At 38.4% G+C, this 24,340-nt stretch overlaps 2 protein-coding genes across 7 annotated transcripts in view; both read right to left on the bottom strand.

The window, feature by feature from the left end:
- The window catches only part of LRRC28 (leucine rich repeat containing 28), a 74,605-nt gene extending 51,152 nt beyond the window's left edge, over window positions 1-23,453 (bottom strand). For 2 of the 4 annotated variants that reach the window (XR_013922583.1, XM_080350911.1), the window contains exons 1-4: window positions 9,831-9,929; window positions 6,983-7,211; window positions 2,827-2,867; window positions 147-184 (exon numbers count right to left, since the gene is read on the bottom strand). Coding sequence is in view for 3 of the 4 variants with exons in the window: in XM_080350911.1 (XP_080207037.1) it covers window positions 147-184; window positions 2,827-2,867; window positions 6,983-7,150 (247 nt within the window). In the remaining variant the exon portion in view is untranslated. Of the gene's footprint in view, window positions 1-146; window positions 185-2,826; window positions 2,868-6,982; window positions 7,212-8,334; window positions 8,364-9,830; window positions 9,935-21,853 lie in introns of those variants that run through there. The other 2 variants (XM_080350913.1, XM_080350912.1) reach the window with 2 other exon arrangements.
- Window positions 21,924-24,340, bottom strand: part of SYNM (synemin) — a 29,707-nt gene continuing 27,290 nt past the window's right edge. The window contains exon 5 of one of the 3 annotated variants that reach the window (XR_013922579.1): window positions 21,924-21,940. The gene's annotated coding sequence lies outside the window, so the exon portion shown is untranslated. Of the gene's footprint in view, window positions 21,941-23,497; window positions 24,183-24,340 lie in introns of those variants that run through there. The other 2 variants (XR_013922580.1, XR_013922581.1) reach the window with 2 other exon arrangements.

Raw genomic sequence — 24,340 nt, 5'->3', positions numbered from 1 at the left:
ATTATTGACTAAGAACTACACTGGTATATTTTGCATGAAAATCTTTAATGTTTTATGAGAAAATAAAGAAAAATAGGCCTCTTCAAAGAAGAAAGATAAATATTTCATGATTCCTGCCACTTATTGTGAGCTGGTAGATTACTTACCTTCAGGTACAACAACTATGTTATTTGAATGAAGGTACCTGGGGGGAGGAGAAAAAAAAAAGGAGAGGACACCACCTGTTACCCTCAAGGACTTTTGCTACATAATCAGTTTGCAAAATATCCAGTTTCAGACTGAAAGAGCACCCTCAAAGCCACTCCTCTCTATAACCACAAAAGCTGTGGAAACTGTATAAACTGGCAATGAATAGGTACTTAAGTTTCACTTAGATTATTAAATGATTAGCATAAAAATAAAAGAGAATGACATACAATTATTTAAAACAAAACATACACAATTACAATAATGATGGGCTTCAGTTTTGAGAGTCATAAGAGAAAAACAAGAAGGAATATGAATAAAGCGGATTGAATAACCAGAATGAACCATATTTGATTTATCAGGTTATTCCACACTAAATGCTGGGCAAGGAAAAAAAAAAAAAGCCTAAACCCACACAAGTTATACGATTACCAACATTTTCCCCTGCATATAAACTCTTACATCTTTATTGACTGAAGAAACAAGCACATGATCTACCCACTGCAAGTGGATTTTTCAAGCCTAGGGTACATTTTTCAAAAGAAAAACCCAGTCTTGCACATGGTCATTTAGGTTCGTATGGAGGGTGGCCAGATCTCTCACTAAGAATATTCAGCACCCTCTGCTGGAGCACTTCCAGTTCTACAAGTAACTTTAAAACTATTCTTAGATTTCACACAATTTAGTTTTCAAGCAACATTGCTTAAATTCATAAACCGGTCTTGTAGAAAGTAAGAATAACAAAATTTTTAAATATTGATATCTAATTGTAAAGGTAAACTGCGTACCCAATGTCCAATTGCTTAGGCACATCTGGAAATTATTTGCACAGCATATTTTTTGCCATTCTATTCAAACAGCATTTCCAAAAGTAGGAGCCTGTCTTTTTGGTGAGATAGAGGCAGAACAAAAAAGACGCATGAACATTTCAACTGCATGAAGCATCTGAGCCTTCTCGTTCTCTCTCAACAAATTACAAACATTTAAAGTTTATTAAAAATGTAACAAAAGTAAGAATAGCAGATAGTTTGTAGAAATCCTTATATATACACCTCAGGTTGAAAATTATCCTACTTATTCCAGCCACAGCTCCTGAAAATACTTGTGAACTATTTCACTCAAGCTAAAAAAAAAAAAAAGGTATAAAGAACTACACCTAATATCCCAGTATGAGGGGCACAATATACAAAGAAACACAGACAATAGTGAAGTTTTAAAAAATATATAGTGAAATTGCTAAGGATGTAACTTTCAGGAAACAGAAAATCAGTTAAGTTTGTCTTTCAAAATTTAAAGCTACTGTAACTAATCATTCTTTAAATAAATCTTGATTTTGTGGTCTCTTCTCAGCCAACAAAACATCTCTTATTGTCTAATCAGGAACTGACTTGTATTATTAGAGCTACAGAAACCACAGGCCCACTGCAGTTCTCTCTAGACCACCAGAATGTGTGCGATAATGGTGGTTCAACTAAGCTTACTGAACCTCAAATAATTAGGTTTGACTCCTACAATTCAGTGTTTGTGAGAGATTATTTTAAGCTGAAACTTATACAGGTTTTCCTGAAGGCACCATCAGATAACAGGGAGATTTCCTGATGCCCCATGGCAAATTATTAAATACTAGGTATATCAAATACAAAAATATTTATTTTACTGCTTCAGAGCATAAACATACTCTCAAGACTTGGGCATGATGAGACAAAACTGCCTCTTAAGCAAGCCAGCGACTGCAGTGACCTACTAACCGGTTCAATTATACTGTGGTCGCGTGTACTAGAAGGGTGTGGTTTCAAGGGCCAAATTAAGATGACAAGATCAGAAAGTTGAATGCATTAGACTGCTCAGATATACACCTCCTCCTCTTTGGAGCTTTCAATTAAATAAACAGAATCCATGGTTCATCACTTACTCGACTGAAAGGGAGGTTGTCCCTTTTAGCCCTCCCACTGCCAGTACTGCCATACAAGGAAACAGTTAACTTACAAGGAGAAAAAAAGGAGGGAAGAAGACATTGACTCAGGGGCTTACACCTTAATCCCCAAAATGTTACAGTTCATGTGACATCCATTCTTTGGACAAGACTGGAGAAACTACTCTGCCTACAGCAATCATGATTAAATAGGTACTACCCTTACTTGCTCATTCGTGCTCCTACTTGACAATTTGTGACTTGAGTTGAAAAAATAAAACCTTTTTACTACAACCAGTAAGGCTGAGATCACAATATCCCTAGCAGCTGGAGTGGAAATGTGCAACTAGAAAGGGGCTTGAGGCAGCAACCTGTTACTCTGGCTCTGCCACAACCATCAGACCATTGCATTTGCAGGTTCTGGTACTCATCAGGCTGACAACAGTCCACACAGGAGTTGGGGAGCAAGTATTTTTTTCCTTTAGCAGTGTAGACATTTGTATAACAGTTCTTGTTATGCAATAAACAAGAAATTACCAAAAAAAAATTAATATGGGACTAAATACATCTGAATATACCTCCTTAAAAAAACCCACAACCCTTTCTTGACCTCTAAAGTAAACCCTTCACACTTAAAGAGGTAGGTTATGTACAAGCAATACATTCTAGAATTATTTTAAGATGTATCAGCATAATAAAAATATATTAGAAGTCCTACACAAACTCACAATTCCACGAGGTTTGGAAGCTTCTGTGCAAGGTTTTCTGGCTGAAAAAGAGTTAGAGATTTTTTAGGTTTCAAACCAAAAAACAGACACACACATATTGTGTACCCAAGTAATTTTAATAACCACACTAAAACATGCCAGCAGCTAGTCACAGAAAAAAATGGCAACAAAGAGCTTGTATACAACACCCTATTTCCATGTCCCCCCACGTTCTCCGTCAGTGCAATCTGGGATATATCAAAGGTGAGCAATTCACTACCGAAACAGAACTACAGCCTAGACGTGACATTAACGTGTCCTCAAACAAACAGTAGTCAGACTTCCGAGGCTGAAAAGACAGATCATCAAAACCTTAGTTTTGAAAATATTTAATTGTTAGTTGAAGCTAAGAGACTGCTAAGAGGCTGCAGTCTTTACAGACTTAAAGCAGAACAAGAACTATAGAACTATAGAACAAGATGTCTAACTATGATATATTTTATTTCATAATGATGCTAAGTTGGGAACTGACGTACAAACTTTGTGTAGCTTAATCAATTACCACCAAGCCAGAAGTGCTGAATCCATCAAACTAGTTTTCCATATTGACACATTAACATGCATAGCATTTTCTAACTGCTAACTGATCCCTACCTGCAATTGTTTCTTGATGGCATTTATGACCATGAACATATATCATAAAATCAGCTTCACAAGTTTCAGATTATATGTTGGTAACCACACCCAAAGTTATTCAAGGTTAAGATGGTTTTATTGCTTAAGAAACCTACTTTTAACATAGATATGTTTTATTGAAAAAAGTTTTTACAATACACATGTATGCAGAGACAAATGAATTTTAAAAGCAGTTTGGTCACTTGGTCAATTTCCTGGTTAAAAAAAAACAGCAATTCTCACTGTAATGCAAGTTTAGGGTATATTATAATCTAAAATACTTAACTTTGTACTTATAAGCTTATTATGAAGGCATATGCTAACCTGAAAAAGTGAAGGCATAATATTCTTATGTAGCAAACACGCTACATCATAGATCCAAGTGCAAAAATCAGTTTTAACTACGGAGCAGCAAATGATGGCTCAGTAAATGAATCCCTTGACGTCAAGACCCAAGAACTAGGCTATAACTAATCCACTGTTGCCACCTACTGGAAGGTTTGCTGCAGTACATTTATCTCCTCTGCACAGAATTTTATTTGGTCAGTGATAAAAGCTTAAGTTGGGAAATATGCAAAGGCTGCAATATACAAAATTCAAGCTTTAATTTAAAAAACAGAGAGGGTATGTGAAAAAACAAATTCACTGTCATCCTAAACACTTTATTAGAACAGGAATACTAATTCAAATCATAAACTATTTTCACACTATACATGAAGGTTATGCTCTTGTTCTTGCTTTAACCACTGCATATTCTAAGATAGCTAAACGCAGGAGAGAGACAGTTTTACAGTTTAGCAAGTCTATTATAGAAATACTGCTTATCCTCTTGAGTACCACAAAACCAATGGATCTGATCCGAAGTTGCTCAACAGAACATCCTACAATGAAATTAAGATTAAAAAACCCCAAACCATACATGATCCATCTATTGAGAGGTAAGACTAATTCTGGTCTCTACTGGTGACATGACAACAATGATGATAAATGAATCACCAGTTCTGTCACCAGTTTAATGAACCTTGCCTCACCCTCACATCCACTGGACAGTTTTCAAAAAGTGAGCCTGCTGTGTCTGAACAGGACAGTATTGCATATTGTGAGTTAGTAAATGAAGAACAATTGTTCTTTGATATGACTAGATCATGCTTGTGACAGTGCAAACTCCCATTTCCTTTTAATACACAGGAAGACAGGACTACTACAAGGCTAACGTTCTATTAGTCAAACATTAATGAGGAGTAGTTGGAAAACTTGATGCTGGGATTCAGATGCCCTATACAGCTTCTTGATCAATTCATTATGCCTTAGCCTTCTATCAATTTCATCTTACCAAGGAAGACAAAACCAAAATTATTCTTAGGCAAGGTATATGTAAATTGTGTCAGAATAACTATTCCAGACATTTTCATAGGAGCCATCTGTCGAGGACTAGAGTCATTTTAGAAGAGCAAAGAACAAAAGCTGATTTAGTCAACATTTTTCAGAACTCTGAAGGAATGAAATGGTGGGAGGAAAGCACCACTTAACTTTAAAGAAATATGGTGCGGATGTAGTTTTGATGACTGTTAATAATCCATATACACTTTAAAGTATTTATTGACGAGCTAATGCTCATAATCTTGCATAGAAGCAAAGAAGCACAAGGCTGAAAGAGACATTAAAATTATTTTTCTCACACAGGACCACCCCTCAAAGAAATTGGTACATTTTCTCTTTCAAAAAGTCTCAGTGGATGGAATACACCTTCCTTCAATAACTTGTTTTCAACTATTCTCAGATGATTCACCCACCTCCTGCCACAACGTAACTTACTTTATATTTCTTTACTGAGAGTGTAACTTGTCCTACCAGCAGTGGAAATTAAAAAAATTACTATTAAAATACTGCTTTGCAAAAATCGTGATGATTTCCGCTCTCCTCCATTCCTCCTATTTTAATTTTTCCTCTTCATCTTCTCTTTTTGCAAGAGGAATTCACCTAAATCCCTCCACGTTCTCTCATAGGGCTTGTTCTCTAAAAATCCCTTGTTGCTGCTTTCTAGGTTCTTTTCCAATTTTCACAGGTTGTTATTAAATATGAAACCTCAAACTCAATCTTTGCTTATGCTTTAACTCAATCTGGCTTATGCTTTAACAATATCCATGGTTTTTAGTTATTTTTTCCTCTCAGTAACTAGTTTCTCAGGTAACAGTTGATTTCTATTTTATAATTGCTTTGAGAAAAACCAAGCTAGGTTCTAACATCTACTTGCAGAAAAGTGATATGCAAAACTTTCATTATTGTTTCATCTTTTGAGCAGTGCAAACTTTGTGAACCTTACACCACTCAATAATCACTGAATTTCACAAAGTGTCAAAGCAGAGCTGCTTACAGTCTTTGGTTATTTTTGCAAGTAGTTTTAATTTGTAACCATGAATCCTACCCTGCTATTAAATCAATAAGCAAAGGACTTGCCCAAAACAAAAAAAAAAGGCCAAAATAATTCTCTACAGTACGTGCAAACTTCAGTGACTCATTCAAGATGAATAAAAGGCATAAAATCATCAGAATCCTTTCAGCTTTTGGCCCATGAAGTAAAACCCTTATTGAGGAATTCTAATGTATCATTGTCAAAGCTTTAAAAACAATCCATTGAGCTGGAGTACTAGACTTTTCCTAGGAAGCACTGAAAAAAGAAAAAAAAAGGTGAATTTTAAGTAGTCAGGCCCTCCAGCTCCTCTGCACTATTATTTTACTTAACGTATCATGGAAGAGCCCAAGGAAAAAAAAACACAACCCATCACACAAACCTGAATTAGTTGGAGCCTACTGAGCCTACTGGCAGTGGCAAGTTTTGACTCTCTTTTTATAAGAGTCTTACCAGCTCAGAATGTCTCATGCAGTTATTTAACTACCCTACACCGAATTCTGTGGTCGCAACATTAATTCAGGGTGAGAATTTGCGTCGCTCAGAGAAAAACAACAAAACAAAAAAACACAACAGAAAACCCCACAAGCCTGAAACTAACTGTTCTCCTGTCAAAGCAGCTCACAGATACAAGTTTTCACTTGCACCTTAACAGTAAGCTTCCAATTATACCCTGCGATTGACAAGGTCTTTAGAATAAGCAACACATCAAGGTACAAGTTGTTTAGCTTAATGAAGGAATATAGACTAGACTGCATTTTATCACCTAACAGTAGAAAGTCCTGACCATTGACATGAGCAAAATTTATAGCAGTTAAAAACAAACAGGAAACCTCACAATAAAACACCCAGCAGATATTCAAAGAGCTTCAAATGGGTAACATAAAATTTCATAAACTTTCATTTATTATACTCTACATTAGCTATGCAAGTTCAAATATAATACAACCAAATACTCATATTTCACAATGGATGGCATGATTCAGGATCAGATTTGCTATAAGATTATTATTTTTAAAAATTATGGGTGTTTTCTGTTCCAAAAATCAAAACATACAGACAGTAAACTTTACAATAAAGAGGATGTCGTACCAATGTGGTCAGGGAATTTCTTTTCATATAAAGTCTCTCCAAGTACTGCAGCCCCTCATCTTTCAGTAACTCCAAAGGAAAGTGATGGAGATTTCGGTAATTTAAGAACAAGTTCTTGTGCCTTTCCAGCTTTGCTTCAGAGATTGTTTTACATAGTTCTGATGCCATGACTAATCTTGTTCCAAGCACAGCATCTAGTGCATTGCATCTTCTGAAAGCATAGCCATTTCTAGGAGACAAAAAGAGATTAAAAAAACCCCACAATGTTATCAAGGTATATGCCATGCATTCTTTTGCAGAAAGTTAGTTATTACATACTATGTGATAATTTATCTGAACACACTTGTTCCAGTCAATATATAAAGTAGCCAGAACATCCACAGCATGTTATACGCAAGTCTTTGACTATTTTTTGCGTGAAGTTTTAGCATGTTGTCTGACTGACAAGATCTTACGGTACTCATAATGATTTCTTTCAAATATATTTTCCATGGGTCTTTCAGATACTTTGTCAAAGTTGCCACAAAGAAAAAACAAAACAAACAAATAACCTCTAACTAACCATTAATGATGTCCTACATTTATTCTGTGAAGTGTGCTAAAAGAAGAATCCACAGATAAGAAAAATGCACTATTAGAAGAATTCTTATCTTCAGATGACTGAAACGTTTTCATGTAGCTTTTAAGCCAGAATGACAAAATGCAATGAAAGTTTGCTAGGCTTTCCCATGGAAAACTACTGGAAGAATTCATCCGTTGGAAGAGATATTGGGCATGTACAGCCAGTGAGGCCTTTAAAAAATAATAAATATATGAGAAATCTGAAACATACAGCAAGGAAATTTATAAAGAGCTAGATGTGACAGATCTTCAGCTCTTTCTGGTTTTATTTTTAGTAACAAGAATTAAATGTCAGACTTTAACTGACAGTTTCAAAACCAGCCAACAAAAGTATGTAGACAAATTAAAAATTAACTCGTATCTGAAATCAGACTTTAGCTTTTATCCATGTATAACCAAAATTCTACTTATTATTATGTTGTCTAGATTTAGATACCAACAACAATGCTCCATATTTTCAATTGTCTCAGAAGTCAGGAGAACATAATAAATGCAGACTACTTACTAACTTAAAGTTACCAGTTTGCTACAGACTCATGCGTAAATTAATTTCCATTAACAAAAGGTAAAGAACTGTAACTGCTTTCTACCAATAGCATTTCCTATTTTAATTAATTCCTTTACTGAAGGAGAGATTCCTAATCACAACAGATATTGGAAGAGAATATACTGAGTTACAAACAGGAATCCTATTTGATTACACGGTAGTCATTGTAAACAAAACTCCTTACCAAGTTGAAAATTCACAACTGGACCGTACCTGTAAAAAAAACTACTTTATCAGTTTCAGTAATTCTCTTGATTTGCAGATAAGCAGCTTTCACCAGTGATCTATGTCCTTCTGTGAGAATACAGCACTTATTTTCTTAGAGTCCTATAAGCACGACTAATCACAACTTAGATGTAATATTCTGCACACCTTTTCTAGTTTAGAGGTATCCCAAATTCAAGCTATGCTAATATCAGTTTTGTAATCAAATTATTACCCTGTTGAGAATCCTACATAAGATTAGGAAGTATCAGTGCGACTTTGGTTATACAGTATTTATATGAGAAAACCATTGCTATAACAACTGCTTTTATTAGCTATTGTAAGAAGACGGATACACACACTGCTGTTCCTGGGCACTAGCAACACTAAAGCTCCCTCAGTTCAACACATAAATGAAATTAAGCCACAACTCCAGACTCCAGATATGTGATCAGCATTAAAATAACTCAAGGAAAAGCATCAGAATTTTTAATGCGCATAGTCCAAGAGTACTTGAAAACTAACTGCTGCAATACAAGAAATAGTAAAGTTGATCTTTCCCCTTGAATATTTTTTAATGAAAAGCTGTGAAGTCACAAAAAACACATAAACATTTAATTGCCTTCCAATTTGTTCGGAGACCCTTTTCAGGTGTTCTGCACGTGTGGACTTCTCTTCAGAGCTGTGACTCCACATGCCACCTGGACCAGACTCAGCCATGGCACACATGAATACACAAATGTGCAAGTCCATAAATGCAAAGTCCAGTCATACCCGACTCTATTTTGGCTCTTACTTCAAAGGAAAACCCTCCCACTCCCTTCCACCACCAGCCAAACTTTTTCTCTCCAAATAATCTGGTTTGCCAGAGACAAGACATAGTACTAGCAGAGGGAGCCAATCCCAGTCTGCAAGGAAAGGGCAAAGGGAGGATGGTGACAGATACACCCAGCGATGATGGCCCTGTGAGGAGTCGGGTCATTCAGGGGGGAAACCCACCGTTCCGCAGCGCGGGGAGAAGGCAGGAATGAGCCCACACTGAGCAGAGGCTCTGTGAGGTAGGCAAAGGGCTGGCACCGGGAGGCTCAGAACCCCCAGACCCCCGGCCGAGAGGGGTTGCTGGGGGGATGAGAACTTGGAGGAGCCGCGGGGCACAAGAGAACGAGTCTGTGAGGCGCGGCAGCCCCGCTCGGTGCTCCCTGTGAGAGGCCGGTAGGTCACGGGGGAACCGGTCTGTGTGTGTGCGACCTGTGAGGGCTGAGGAGGCGGCGGGAGGCCGCCCCCGCGCCTCAAGTGCGGGCCGGAGAGCAGCGGGGAGCACAGGGCCTCAGTGCGGGGGGCTGCCGCAGACTCACAGCCCCTCACGGAGAAGGAGCCGTGGCCGCGCGGTCCAGCGGGCAGAGAACAGGGGACAGTGCAGGGGAGGCAACGCCACATAGCCCCAGCCCCCGACCCGCCCGGGGACGAGTCACTCACCAGCGCCGCCGGAGCGCGGAGCTGCGATCGCCTTCGCTCGGCGGCGCCGCCGGCCCAAGCGCCCGGGGGCGGGGCGGCCGCAGCCGCGCGAGACCCGCGGCCGCCACGGGATTCTCGCGAGACGCCGCCCAACCTCGCGCCCCGCCACTACACCGCCCACTCACAACCTACATCCCGCCTCTCATCCAATCACAAAGCAGTTGGACGCCCACCATCCAATCACAAGTTAACTTCCCTCCCAGACGTGCGTCCCCTCCGCTGTCAGCCAATGAGAGGGCGCCCCACCTCAGCGCCTCGCTCGCCGCCTGCCGTGGGTCTGAGTGGGAGCTGTACGGCGGCTGGTGTGTCAGGGGCCGTCCGTGGGGAGGTCTGCGGGCTCACCGTGCCTTCCCAGGCCTTTACACAGGTCCGGTGCTAACAGCAGTTATCTCAACAGAACATCACTTGCAGCTAAAAATTGTGGTGGTCAGAGATCAGCTTCCTAGTTAAATTTTGGTGCAACTAAGATGGCCTTTTATTTATTTGTTAACAGCTACTGGAGACACTCAGGCAATCCTGCCTATGCCCCAACCTGTCCATCATGACCATTTTTACCCATGATAGTTGGCTATCGAAACAATATTGAAGCATATTTACTTATGTGCCGTTCACCTGGTTTTCACTTTAAATGTACATTTATTCACAGCTATTGAGATGACCCAATACATAAATCCTATCCTGGGGAAGGTCTTGTTTGTGTTATGTCAGTACTCTAATGACAGAAACCTCCCTCATATTCAGAATATTTAACATTAAAGGGAACGAAAAGTTCTTTGCTGAATATTAGCTCTTCTAGGTGCTTAAAAAAAGGAATCCCAGCTGGAGAAATCCTCTTTCTAGTTCCCACACACTAACATAAACTTGTCTTAACAACATTCATAAAGCAGGTCTGCAGGGGAACCAAGAAGCTGAATGTAGAAGCTCAATACCTTGCAGAAGCCATTGTTTCTAATTAATGTGATTTGAATGTTCACACATCACTTTCTCTTACATCTTTCCTCCTGAAGCAGTCACTCAGCATTCTCTTTATTGTCTCACATAGCCTGCAATCATCACACTCATTCATTCCCAGTCTGATTTTTTTTTCCTTAACCAATGCCATCACGATCTCTCAGGCTTGCGTCATACAAATTCTGTGTAGTGTTTCTAAAAAGCGCCGCTCCCTCTCAGATCTGAAAGCTGATCTCTGAAGCTCCAATCTTGCACAGGTGTGCAGTCTTGCCTGTGTAGTCACAAGGCTAAAAATGATAAGCAGAGCAGAGAGCATCGGAATCTGATCTTCTGTGAAGGAGAGCGCTTGCCTCACGGTTGCGACGTCATTACCACTGAACAAGTGAGACCCTTTGCTAATCAGGTTTTTAGTGTTTTTTCCCCAGTTTAGTTCTTAATTTTGTGCTTTTGAGAGCAAGTAATGGAGGGGCTTGAAATTTACAGCTTACTCAAAAGGACGGCTGATCTCATCTGTGCCTGTATAGAGAAACTAATAAAACTTGTTCTGAAGTGCAACTTGAAGAAGCAGATCTAGTTAAGAGGTTTGCAGTTGCCAGTGTCTTGAAGACCCACCCACCTTCATCAGTTCACTGGAACAAATCCAGTAACTGGAGCTAATGGGCACAGCTCTACCCGTGATCTGTTGTTTGTGCCAAACCTATACAAGCTGGGTGTATGTAGCGTGAATAAAAAGAGATTATGATACATTATCAGATTTATTGCACAAGGTAACTATTTGGGACTAACAACTGTGGGAAAATGCAACTGGAAATACCTTTGGATAGTAAAGCTTTATGCAACCATTTTCTTTTGTTTTCCGAGTGAAACATGAAGAAATTATTGAGGTTTCTGTGAAAAGCTTCTTAGCTCTCAGTTTCACAGAAATCCAGTGTCTTACTGAGCTTCTGAATTTGAGTTTTGAACACTCTGGGATTCAGCCTCGCTAATAATCCTGGGTGAGTCTTTTCCACCCAGTACTGTGGATACCACTTATATTGAATCATGTGCGTTAAATTAGACTTTGTAAATTTGGATTATGATAAAAGTATTCACTGAGCAATTAAAGGTCAGATTTTAGCAGCAGGAAATTTTAGTGTGACTGATGCATGACAGGGAAAGAGTGTTTCTCCTTTAAGGTTGGATACTTAGTAAATATTTTTAACCTTTGCTCTTTAGTGTGTTAACTAGCAGTGCAAGATGGGCCTTCTTGGACATGACTGGATTCTGAGAATTATAGTGAAGCAAAAATACATCACTAAACACTATACTCATGCAGTTATACCTGGTACAGAGAGGTCCACAGGGTTGGAGGAGCCTTCTAGGCACAAGGAATCAACAGATCAATCCAATGACCAACAGATGCAGTTTCAGCTTTCTTCAGGTTCTGCTTGTTGAAGGGCTGGTGTGTACTAGAGTGCTAGCATACAACATGCACCAGCGTGGAAAGTGGTAGTAACCCAGTGTGGACTGTCTGATACCTGCCGGGTCTCACAGCCACTGAACCTCTTTTCCATGGTCAGACAGGAGAAAAATCTGTTTAACACTTGCCTGGGATGTTTGAAATGGTTGAGGAAAACGGCAGAGCTCTCCCTGACATGGCAGGATTCCAGTATGGGGGCTCAGTGGCTTGTGCTATCCTTTTGTCTTCAGCATATCCCTGTAAAATGTACATTGCTGGGAATTTTGAAAGTTTGCATGCAGATAAGGACACAATTTCATTTTTCTGCTCTTGCAGATGCTGAGGGTGGCTTTTCCCCCTCATCTATGAAAAACTTGCGTTTTTCTTCTAACGAGAGCCTTGTGTCATCACCAGATTCTACAAGCTGAGACTTTAAGAAGCATACTTGCCTACTCTACTGGAGAGACAATACATGCTATGGTCTGACTGTCACTACTAAGAAATTTTTCAGTTTGCATTCTTTCTTCTAGAATTTCAATGCTATTAATTCTGCTTACCCTTGTTTTCACTTTACAACATATTACATAGTGCTTTTTCAGTATATACAGCTTTCATATACAGAATGATAGAAGTTCTCAATCAGTATAAATTTCGAGAATTTAAGATCTGTTCTTTCCTTATGAGGGTTTTTGCCTTAAACACACATTCATTGATTTGTCTCTCATGTCAGGAAGAAACTAAGTCTCAAAAAAGTTCTGATTTTACTGATGGATAAAGAATCCATTCTCCAGAAAGTCCTGGTTCTTCTTAGGAGGTCTTCCCTAAACTCCAGTTAGTAATTCTGGTGTAGTGACAAAACTGTCTTGAGTGAAATAAAGTTACAGTGACTCATCACAGTACAGCAAACTTAGATTCTGTAAACCTTTTACTTAAAACTCTGGCTTCTGCAGCAGTACCGAAAACTGGAAGGCAGATGGAGCTCCTGCATGCCAAGTGCCAACACGCCAGTATTTAACGTTTTGACTTAATCCATCCTTGGCTTGAGTATTTTCATTTTCAGTTGATTTGTTACTGTATTTGTTAAAGTTTAACTGGCTCCTTTTTCAATGGCATAGTAATGCTAATGAAAAAGCTAATTTGAAAGAAAGTGACTTGGACTGCCTGGTATGGTTCAAATCAGCATTGCTCAAAGTAGAAGCTTTTGAAACAGTCTCTCACTAACTTGTGCTGAGCTCATTTTTTGAGGGAAATTTCCAGGTAATCACAAAGATTATGTTGTGGAATAGATTTCATAAGAAGTAATGGAAAGTACTAGTAATTTAGACAAACTGCAATTTGAATGGAACAACCCTAACATAGAATAAGTGAGCAGTGGATTTTGGCCCTGATCATGGAGTCTCTGCTCATTCTAAATTTCCACTGATTTAATTAATCTCAATTGGAAAAAGATAGTGCCTCACTGGCTGCACCAGAAACCAAATTCCTCTGTTTAATGTGCTAAGCAAATAGAACAATAGGCAGCATCAGTGTTTCAGCCTCTGCTCCATGGGAAATCTCAATATGGGATCATCACAAAGGTAACAAATTAGCCAGCTCTCCGTGGTTTATTCAGTTGTTAGTCCTGCTTTAACGACTGCTAATGGTGCACATAGCTGATACGGAGATATTTTGTGTTGCCTCTTATTGACAAGATAATCAAGGCTTTCAAATTTCCAACCAAGTATAATTTTTCAACTTATCAACATTGCTGTATGGCACAAATGCGTTATTGAATAAAATTGTATTTGTCTTTTGGAATTCACAGTATGAAACTCCTTAAAATTGACTGATTCAGTTAAATTAAACCCACTTAGAATATTATCTACAGTTTTGCTTAACTTTAAACCAGAAAAGTAGTAAAACTTAAATAACAAATTTAGGCAGCATATTGATGTTTATTAGTTTCAGACTGCAAATGGCATGAAATGTTCTTTGGTCTATTTTTATATGACCTCAATAATATTCTTTTTTACTGCCGCCCTCTGCTGTCATTGAGGCTGTATGGTGGTTATTTCTCTGTCTTTCTGCCTGGCCCAAGATCTGCTTTCTTTTCCTCTTCACTGCACTTATCTGGAGTTCACCCCACAGATTTGCTGAATTTGCAATCATTGTCTGAAGATTCCTGAGCATTTCTAAGGATTCATTGAATCTAGCCAGAGCAAAGAATTGTATTCATTCATCTGAAAGCAGTGGTTTTAACCTTGTTCTGAAGCTGTTCCTGCTTCCAGATACCAAGCTTACTCAGTTCTTTAATCTGATATGACTATTGCTGCCTAGTGTTATTTTCTTTCTCCTCCCTTAGCTGTTTATTTTTCTGCAGGAAAAGTCCCATGGTCTTCTGTGTGTCAGAACAGTCATGTTTGTCGAGAGACTCCAAATAGTCAGTAAGGCTCTGTGGTTCCTATAAATTTAATTTAAAACTTTGATTCCATATTAAATCTTTATACTCTTATCCACACAGTTCCATAATTTTAGCACATGTAAGCTTGAAATGGAAGTGTGCTACATTTGGTTTTTAGTTACATATAATACACCTACTTGAAAGAACATATTTCCATATATTTATGAGATATTTGTATTTCTTATGGAAAAGTACCAACTAAGGTGCCTAGTGTCTTGGTTGTGTAAGAGTGACCGTTTATGTAACTTTATTCTGCCATTCATATCAGAAAGGTGTTAACCCTGTGGCCTGTTACATTGTGATAGAAACGAGGCAGGTGGTGAGCTATTTTTCATTCCAACTGAATATAAATAGTGAAGCGGGAAGCATGGTGTATACACAGCCCTTTGATTTATGCAAGCATATTGTGGAACCTGTTATAGTGAAGTCAGATATAGAAATCTTCTGTTCCTGAGACAGGTGGGAGATTTGCTTTTAGAGAGCTTGCAGGGTTTCTCCTTTTCTCGTAGACTATCACTCTGGTTACAACTGAAGTCTGACCTTTTGTTTTCTTGAACACACTAGGAATAGCTTAAATAAATGCCTGGATGTCCTGTGTGTTGGGAGACACTCAATAGACCACTTCCTAAATGCAGAATTTTTAGTTTTGGAGAGCAAACCAGAAGAGTCAAATATATTTGTTTTCTTGTTAAGCACTGTGTGTCCTCTCAAAAAATTTTCATGTGAATTCCTGAGCATTTTGTTACTGAGAAGTCTAACGGTCAAAATCTGAGCTAAAACTTAACAAAAGTCAAGACATAATTGGGCTTGAGGAGGTTCTTACGTAGTGGTTGATTAACAGTCTTACAGTAGTGACTGCTCAGCAGTACTTTGTTAGAGTCCTTACCTCCTTGCTGGTTTTGTCACATTTGCAATACAACATTGGTAAAGACCTTTCCAGGTTATAAAATCTTAACATAATTCTAGCTCCTAACTCCCATTGAATTTTTTGGACAATATGGCATTGTGTCTGGCACTAGCTCTGCTCCTAGGGAACCATTCCAGACCATATGTCTGTAAGAGGTTAATATGTTCTGTCTGGCAAAAGGAGCCGATTCAGCCTCCATTCGAAATCAGAAATGGAGAGTTGGTAACTTCAACTGACTACAACTAGACCCTCACACTGAAACTATTTTTCTTTTTTTACCAATAGTATAGGAAAAAGAGTTGTGCACCTTTTACTCTCTTTCAGAGATTAGTACCCCATAATTCTGGGACAGTGAAGTAATTAGGTCTATTAAACTGTTTTAGTGACCAGGTGCTTTTAGTACTGAAGTCATGCTCGGTGAGTTCAAGTCTCTTAAATACACATCAATGTGCTTAGAACAGCTATTGTCTAATGAGTGATTGCTTCTTTATAACAGTAATCCATAGATACATGCATACAAATTAGAGCTAGCCCTACCAATACAGATTACCAAAGAAGCACAGCTGCAACTTTATTGTAATTCTTAAATTAATATTTTTTTCTTTCCTAAAATAGAAGCATGACAGGCGTTTTAACATGTACATCTTTAACAAAGTACAGGAAAATACAGGAAGGGGTGGAAGAGCTAGCAAATGAAGAATAACAGCATAGTCTCCTACTGAATGTAAGTGAAACTGGATAGAGTGAAAGTACTGCTTTCCCCAATGTCATAATTTTCGCCTGAATAACTGCTACTGCCATTCTTGTGCACCATGAGTCTGTTGAGGTGTTACAGTCACTAAGGCAATACTTGTAGCCATTCCACACACTAAAAATAGCGACTTGGGTAGTATATTGGTGATACCTGGTTTAGGATCAGCTCAGAGAGACAGTGCTGCCTGTTTCATGTAGGCAATGTATTTGCTTCATCTTTTCCTGTGTAGACAATTCAGTTTGAGAGAACACAACTCTAGGTGACCTCCTGCCTCCCTCTCTAGAATTGTGCTACCACCAGCAATTTAAAGTGACTGCTTTTGGCTGGAGGAGACTTCTTAATAAAGCTCAGTACATTTTTGAAACCAGATTGGTAATGGCACTGCTTACACTAACAGAAGTGCAAAGAAGGCAGATAGCTTAGATGAAACCTGTTTTGGTTTGGATTTTGTTGTTGTCTTATCCTATATCCATTGTATCCAAACAGCTATGATTTTTTTTTTCATTTGAAATAATTTCCTTACTCTAGCTTGAGGTATCCAGTGCGATGAAAAATAGACCAGTATGGATTTGGAAAGCAAGTGGATAAATGCACAATGGTGGTTTGGCCTCTGTGTTTCAAAAAGAAAAAAAAAAAAAAAAAAGAAGAAAAAAAAAATCAGTCTAAATAGTCTTATATATACCCTTATATATACCCTAAATAGTCTTAATATACCCTTCAATAAGTGGAGAAAGAGAAAAAATTGATAACATGTTGTGATATGATGAAATGGAGAAGCACACTTCCATGGAAGATTTATGTGGTACAGTATGCCAGCATTTACCAGCATATGTCAAGTTTGTACGGGTTGATGACAGGGTAAGTTCTATTTTGCTGAAGAGGGGGCTCAGCTCTCAATGACTTGGCCATCTCTGATGCAGAGAAAACTGTGTCAGTGAAGGAAATAATTTTTTCCTACTTCTATTTGCAGTTGTTCACTCCCTGACCTCTTCACCACACAAACATGATTTTCAAAGCAATACAGGGTGAATAGCAAATCCTTTGTGTTTGAAAAATCTCCCATCCTTTTCCTTCAGTTCCTTAGGGGAAGGACTGCACAGAAACAACTACTAAAGGTACTTTTCCTTGTTGAAAGACAGAGTCAAGGATCAATGCACAACAACAAGATCGAAAGATAAGAGCAAAAATGGAAAGGAGCAAAGTTAAGGACATGAAAGCATCACAACATCAGTGCTCAGATGAGTCTCAGTGTTCTGACCTATGCTGCTGCCATAGTGTTTGAGTTTGTTCAGTACCTGATAGGAAGAGTCCAAAAACCACAGAGGGTGTAGGAGGCAAAGAAGAATTTCCTTGTTCAGTAAGGGTGGAAGTTATGCCATGATAGACAGCACTCTTCAGACAGAAGCACCATTTTTTTGAGAACTAGCAATAAGCATGTCTTGTAAGGCTGTTTAATTTAGCATTGTGGCTTTATGTTAAAATATATAGGTACATTCTTTCCTCTTCTTCAAGGAGATAGTTTTATTTATCCTCAGTATTTCATTGATTTATAAAAAGTGCTGCTAGTGAAGTAGTTTCATGTATATTTTAACAGGCTATGTCAAGTGAACTGAGACAGGAAGGCCATGAAAGATTTATGGATGGCAAGTTTATAAAAGGAAAATAAATGGAAAGGAAACAAAACCGCTTTCCAGCAGTATTTGACTTTCCCAGCCTCTGTGATGGACATAAGCAAACTTCGAGCAATTTGTTCATGACACTGAAGTCATGTTCCCTGCTGTTTTCAGATCCCTCGGACTTTCCTTCTCTCCTGTCCCTCAAAGAAGAGATAACTTATCTTTAAAAGGCTTAGATAGTAAGTCCAGTGAAGCTACAGAAGTAGAAATATGCACTAATCAGAAAAGCAAACTTTCTATCATATCTAAGTTTGCATGAATCCTACCAGTGTTTTAGCCAACCAACTACTTGATTTCCCTTGTGCTTTTCTGTGTATTTGCTGTCTTATTTTCACTTAGCAGTTAGATTATTAGGAGTTTTGCTTTCCTGCTTCCAGATCTTAGGCAGAAGCCATGGCAATGTCTTTTAAGCAAAAAATCTTCAGCTTTTGCTGAGAAAAGAACTTTGATTATATCAGGATGCTATAGGCATGATTCAGCCCCAAGCTCATGGTGAATGGAACAGCAATGTCTTTGTCCTCGTTTTTCATACCTAATCTTCTACTGCAGACTAGAGCTTTCCTGTAGGTGTTTTTTAAATCAGGGCTCTCTCCCTCTCACCCCTTCAGTTTCTGTTCCAGTCCAGCAAACATGCAGCTCTGGGCAGATCTACCATTGGTTCTGCCTGCATCATATTCAGAAGAGGGCTCTTGCTGGCAGGATCTTGCTGTTGGCATCTCACAACCCTTGGGTTCAAGGCTTGGGTACAAGTCCTTCTCCATATCTGACCCTCCCTGGAGAGCCAGGAAGGAACCCATATGTAGCCAGTACGGTGAACAAAATTTGGGCTCTACGCAAACATCAATATAGCAAAACCCTGGGTTAGGACTGTGTCATCCCTAGGACTCCACAGCTGCACTGAACCTCCAGTGAAGGGACAGTGATAAACATTTTAAAATGACATATTATCCAAAATCAGATTCACCAGTGCAGCTGATAAGGTGAGCAATATTTAATGACTGCAATACCATATAAATTCTGGCTACAGATTAACAGTCAGCTCTTTGCCCAGCAAACTGCAACTGTACATGTAAATTGTCCACTTGAGATTTTTTTAAGTGCTTTAATTTCCTGGAGCTACTTACAAATCCTAGAGACCACAGAGACAGCTTCCTTAAAAGGCTAAGAAAAAGCCACTGCTCTTACTGCAGCCAGAAGAGCTTCTACAGCCAGATCATCCTTCTATTGTTAGGTTGATTGAACAAAGAAGATAAAAAAATATAAAAGTTTTGAACTATGTCTTGAAGCACAGAAGCCCCATGAACAATCATTCCCAGAGGTGAGAACTTTCTGCAAATAATTTTATTGTCGGTTCCAAAAGACAGACAGCTGTAGATGACTTGAAAAGGAATGTCCTGACTTTCTTAGTTGCCATTGCTGATGAGAAAGGATCACACAGGTAAACCACCTCTCAGAATATTCAGGGCTTATGAAATTCTAACTGAATAGCACCAAAAGCAAATTGACAGTGTACATTTAGGTAGAATATGTTGGTAACTTCACCTATGTTACATTTCAGTTCATTTCAAAATAAGTTTAAATGCTTACATATGCTGGTAGTGGCTGCCTGGTCTGTATGCAAGGAGGGCATAGATATCCATTCTGAGATCACTTATCAGGGTTCTCATGTAATCACTAAGACTATTTGACTTCCTAATACTTCAAAGATATACAGACCACAAGTAATGATCTTCCCTAAGCCTTTCGAACATAACTACATTTTTTCCCAGTTCCAAGTTTTACAGGCTGTATTTGGTAACTGCTCATACTGGTTTAGATGACTGCAGAAACAACTATATCAGACCAATTTTGGTCTTTTTTTCACTCCAGCACTTGTGGATGCACAATCAGTTTGGAGAGGGGAAGTCAGCAGATAATCTTGTAGTTATTTTCTACCATGCTGGCCTGTAAACTGATGATAACCTGAGGCAGACCAGCCTTACCAGGGTGGTCAGTGTCAGCTGGCGTCAGACTTTCACAATAACACTTCTCCCCAGCACCGAAAAGCATTCGAGACATTTGCCTTTTGTTTATGCCCCTTTCCATAAATGATATTAATCTGAAGTAGCGTGTGAGACAAAGAGTACTTCAGTGTAAACCTTCAAAGGGCGACACCAGAAACAGAGCTGCACACAGGCAGCCTTGTTTGGAATTGTTTCCCTCTTTGCTTTTCAATGCTTGAGCCTCTTCCAGACTGTGTTCTTTAAAGAGCATTTGAATACAGTCTGTACAACACAGCAGGCACCAGGCAGAGAGACATTTCTTTAATTCCCCTGTTTTTCCCCAGGTTGCAGTTCTCATAGTTCAGTATGAGGCTAATTGCATTGAATTTTAATTGTAGATTTGAGCCATGTTCACACTTACTTTGGAATCAGTTCTGTTTGCTGCAAACTTTCCCAATTTATATTTCATGCTTATCTATGTCATCCCTTATGCCATGCAAAACACACTAGTACTTTTCCTTACTTTTCTTTATGGCACCTTTGATATGACAATCTAAAAACGTTTCATAAAGACTACTATGCCTCATTAAGCCTGTTGTTTTTTTTAAACTCATTTGAAAGTTGGTTAAACTGGGATTCAGAATATTTATGTTATTTTTCTAGAAGTGTTCATAATAAGTAAGTAAAGATTTGGGAATAGAACCCAAATTCTTGACCACACTTGTGTCTAGAAATATCACCGTATAATAGTCTGAGGCAATGATGAGATCATTGAACATGGATCATGTTCAATGCCATTGGTTTTCAATATTTAATCTCTACCAACAAAAGGCAAGCACGGAAAATATAAAATCATCTTCACTAGAAAACCAGCTATAACGAATCACTTGCTGGTCACTCAATAAAACACATATGTTTAAATCAACAAGAGTATATTGTTTTCATAGGAAGTGCTTGTATCTCCAAATCAAACAACTTGGTTGTTTTGACAGTACAACAGCTTCACTTTAAGCGTACATATCTTGTATTCACTTAATAAAATACTACCCCTGTCTTCAAGACTATATTTGCATTCACAATTCAATTATATAGCTGTTTTGTTGAAAAAAATAGATGTAGATGTATTTTTTTTTCATTACTGAAGAGCTAATAACATCATTTTAGCACAGACCCACTATCACTAAGATTGTAGGTCAGAGATGTTCAATGCCCGAAACAGTCAAACTGAATTTAATTTAGACATCTAACTCCCTCAGGCCTAGTTGGAAAATGTCAGCCTAAAATAGCATGTGCTTGAGTACAACGAATTAGAAAGGCATTTGTGATGTATGTATTTGTATGTACAAACAAATGTCACAAACAGAGTATAATGGAATAGCAACTGCCTCCTTCATGGAGCTGAATTGCCATTCACAGAATTAAGATAATGATAAGGAGTTGCAGCAGTAATACTTCCTTCCACTTGCATAGCACCTGAAGAAAAGAGCTCCTTAACTTCACCAGGTAGTGACTAACGATCATAGGAAAGATTAAAATAGCTGCCACTGAGGTACCAATTACAGACTGGCCCAAATGCCAAGGGTTTAGAAAGTGAGCTAATGCTCTAAACAAGATTATATATATTAGGTAACTTATGAGTCAAGAACAGAATTTAATGCTACTCAGTGAGAGGAAAACGGAGAGCAGTAACAATTCAATTATTTGGTTTTCAACAGGACAAACTTAAATTTTTCTTAGCTTCCTTTTCAGTTAGAAAACTAGGATATCTGATGTACATATACAAATAATTCAGTTTTGTTTGTAATTCAGCAAATAAAGTGCAGAAGTTACACATACCTCTTTCCAAATGTGCAAGATGAGACATTACATACCAGCTGCCCTAAAACTTCCCCGGAAGCAAATGAAAAGCCTGTGTGAAGTGTGCTGAAAGGTAAATAAGGCATTTAACATACCAGAGAAAACATCTGCAATTTTGACAACTATACATTTGCTTTGTTAGCCACAGTTTGCTTCTTTTACTGATAGAGACCTTACTTGCATTTTTCCATATTTTGGATTTTGCAAATATTAGCACAGTAAATCAACAGGCTTTACAGATGAAAAAATCTGACAAATACATTTGGATTATATTTAAGAATAATTACAGTACCAAACTAAAATGCACAGAAGACAATGGCAGGATCTCTATTCAGAACCCTTTGGATGAGGCAGTTGCAAAAGCAAGTTGGCAGAAACACAGGAAACTATTACCTATCTTAGTTAAATTCCAGAAAGTAAACTTTTGGTTGTTATTTTAATGGCTCCTCTGTATTAAGATAAAGAAATTTATGTGGCAACTCTTGATATTATCTTGCACATATGGTTTAGGTACTTATATCCTGTCTTAACTAAGATCATTTTAAGATTGGGCCACATACAGAGAAGATCTGGATTTTGTAATAAGTAGGATTTGTTTTCATGTTCTTTCATAACAAAAATTGAAGTTAATTAGCTCATTTAAGAGTTTATATTTCTTCCTCTCTTTTCTGGCCATCAATTCTTAAATATTTTAGTCACTCTTCCTCTCAGAAAAAGCAACTGTGCTGCTGAAAGAAGGGCCAGGAATCAGAATGGCTACCTATGGATCTTAGTCCAGAAGTAACCAAGATAGAAGGGCGCCTGGAAGCAACAGAACGGGTGGAAGGACACACAAGTACAGCACACGCGAAACCTAAGCAGGTATACCCATTAGCTTAAGAGTTGGCAATGTTATAAAGATGCTTTTTAGATAGGTGATTTATACCCTGGCAGATCTTATTCTGGCTGACTTTGTAACGAACCATGGTTCTTCATCTCAGCTACAGGAACTTGGCTCATCCAAATCATCCCCAGAAGCAGAGAAGCATGAAAGCCAGCAGTGACGAGAAGTCCCATATTTATAGTTGCGGCTGACTGATTCTGCTGGAGAATCTGACAACTCGCATCTGAACTCCATAACTTATGGAAAAAGTTATGCTTTTCAGCTCTACAATGTAATGTTAATCTGTATCTAACTTAACTTTTATTCTGTCAGCACTTCTGAAAGCTTTGCTGTGGTAGGAGGCAGGTACTCTTCTCTGTAAGACACTGGACTTAATCATCAAAATCTGCCAACTTTCCTGCTTTCCCCTGCTGTGAATTGTGGCATTGTGCAGCAAGAGGCATCGGTTAAACATCAGTGTACGGGACTACTAGACACCAGGTTCCTGCCGGAGCAGCACAGAAGGCTGTTCATCTGCTCAGATCCAGAGCTCAGAGCCAGCTATGTGGTTTAAATAGAAATTTAACCATTACCTATTTTAGTCAAAGCTGACACTCATGTCTGTGAACTGTAGAACTTGTACATGTCCCCTTCTGTTGTCCTTGATCCAATGCTGAACTAATTGCTGGCAGATAACTGGGGGCAATAATCTCCTCAAGTGACAGAGCCCATCTGCCACAGCCTCCTACACTCTTGGGAATCTGGCTGGTGGTTCACAGGCACTAATAATGGGAAGTTCCTCCCCTCTGCTCTTCCCAGCAGGAAGTGTTTTATTTATGATATCATGAAATATTTGCTTCAACACAAAGGAAGAGGGATTTTCACTGCTTGCATTCCAAAAATAATATTTTCAATCTTATTCCTCTGAAAACAAGTCCTAAAAGAGAGTTGCCAGGTTACATTGCTATGGCTTTGATCATCTGTTGCATGAAGTTAATGTCCAGCTTACTATTTACTTTAATGGTGTGGGATCAGAGCCCAACCATTCCTTGCAAATCATATCATATTCAAGTAAGTGCTAAGAAACTTGCTTTTTCTTCTCCCTCCAGTTGCTGGTGTTTGTGCCAGGATAAGAGAGGGATCAGTAAGCCAGCAACAAATTGAATGGCCTGCCAGCAACTGGTTTATATAAAACAATTTTACTTTAAAATCACTCCACTGAATTGCTAAATTAACAATGAACATGTCTGTTATAATCTTCCAGGAAAGGGGAAAGTAATACATTTATTACAGAACACTACGTTTTACCTTATGTTCTTACACAGAATTATATATATTTAGGAATGCTAGCAAAATGAGTTTTACTTACCTTTTCATTTTTTCCCTAGTGTTAATGTACAGTTAAAGTGCATTCCCGTGCTTCAAATGAAGTTAATCTATTTTCAGCTACAAGTAAATAAACCATATTCAGTGTCACATAAAATAAACAGCAGATCTCCAATTCAGATTTTATAACACCAGTTCAACTCATGGTTATTTACTCTTAATTGAACGATGACGCAAAGTAAGATGTAAAGTTAGTTATTAAAGAATAATTGTGCTGT

The sequence above is a fragment of the Nesoenas mayeri genome (assembly GCF_963082525.1).
Source record: "Nesoenas mayeri genome assembly, chromosome: 11".
NCBI classification, from domain to species: domain Eukaryota; kingdom Metazoa; phylum Chordata; class Aves; order Columbiformes; family Columbidae; genus Nesoenas; species Nesoenas mayeri.
The sequence above is the reverse complement of the archived record's forward strand: the minus strand, read 5'-3'. Positions and strand labels throughout refer to the sequence as shown.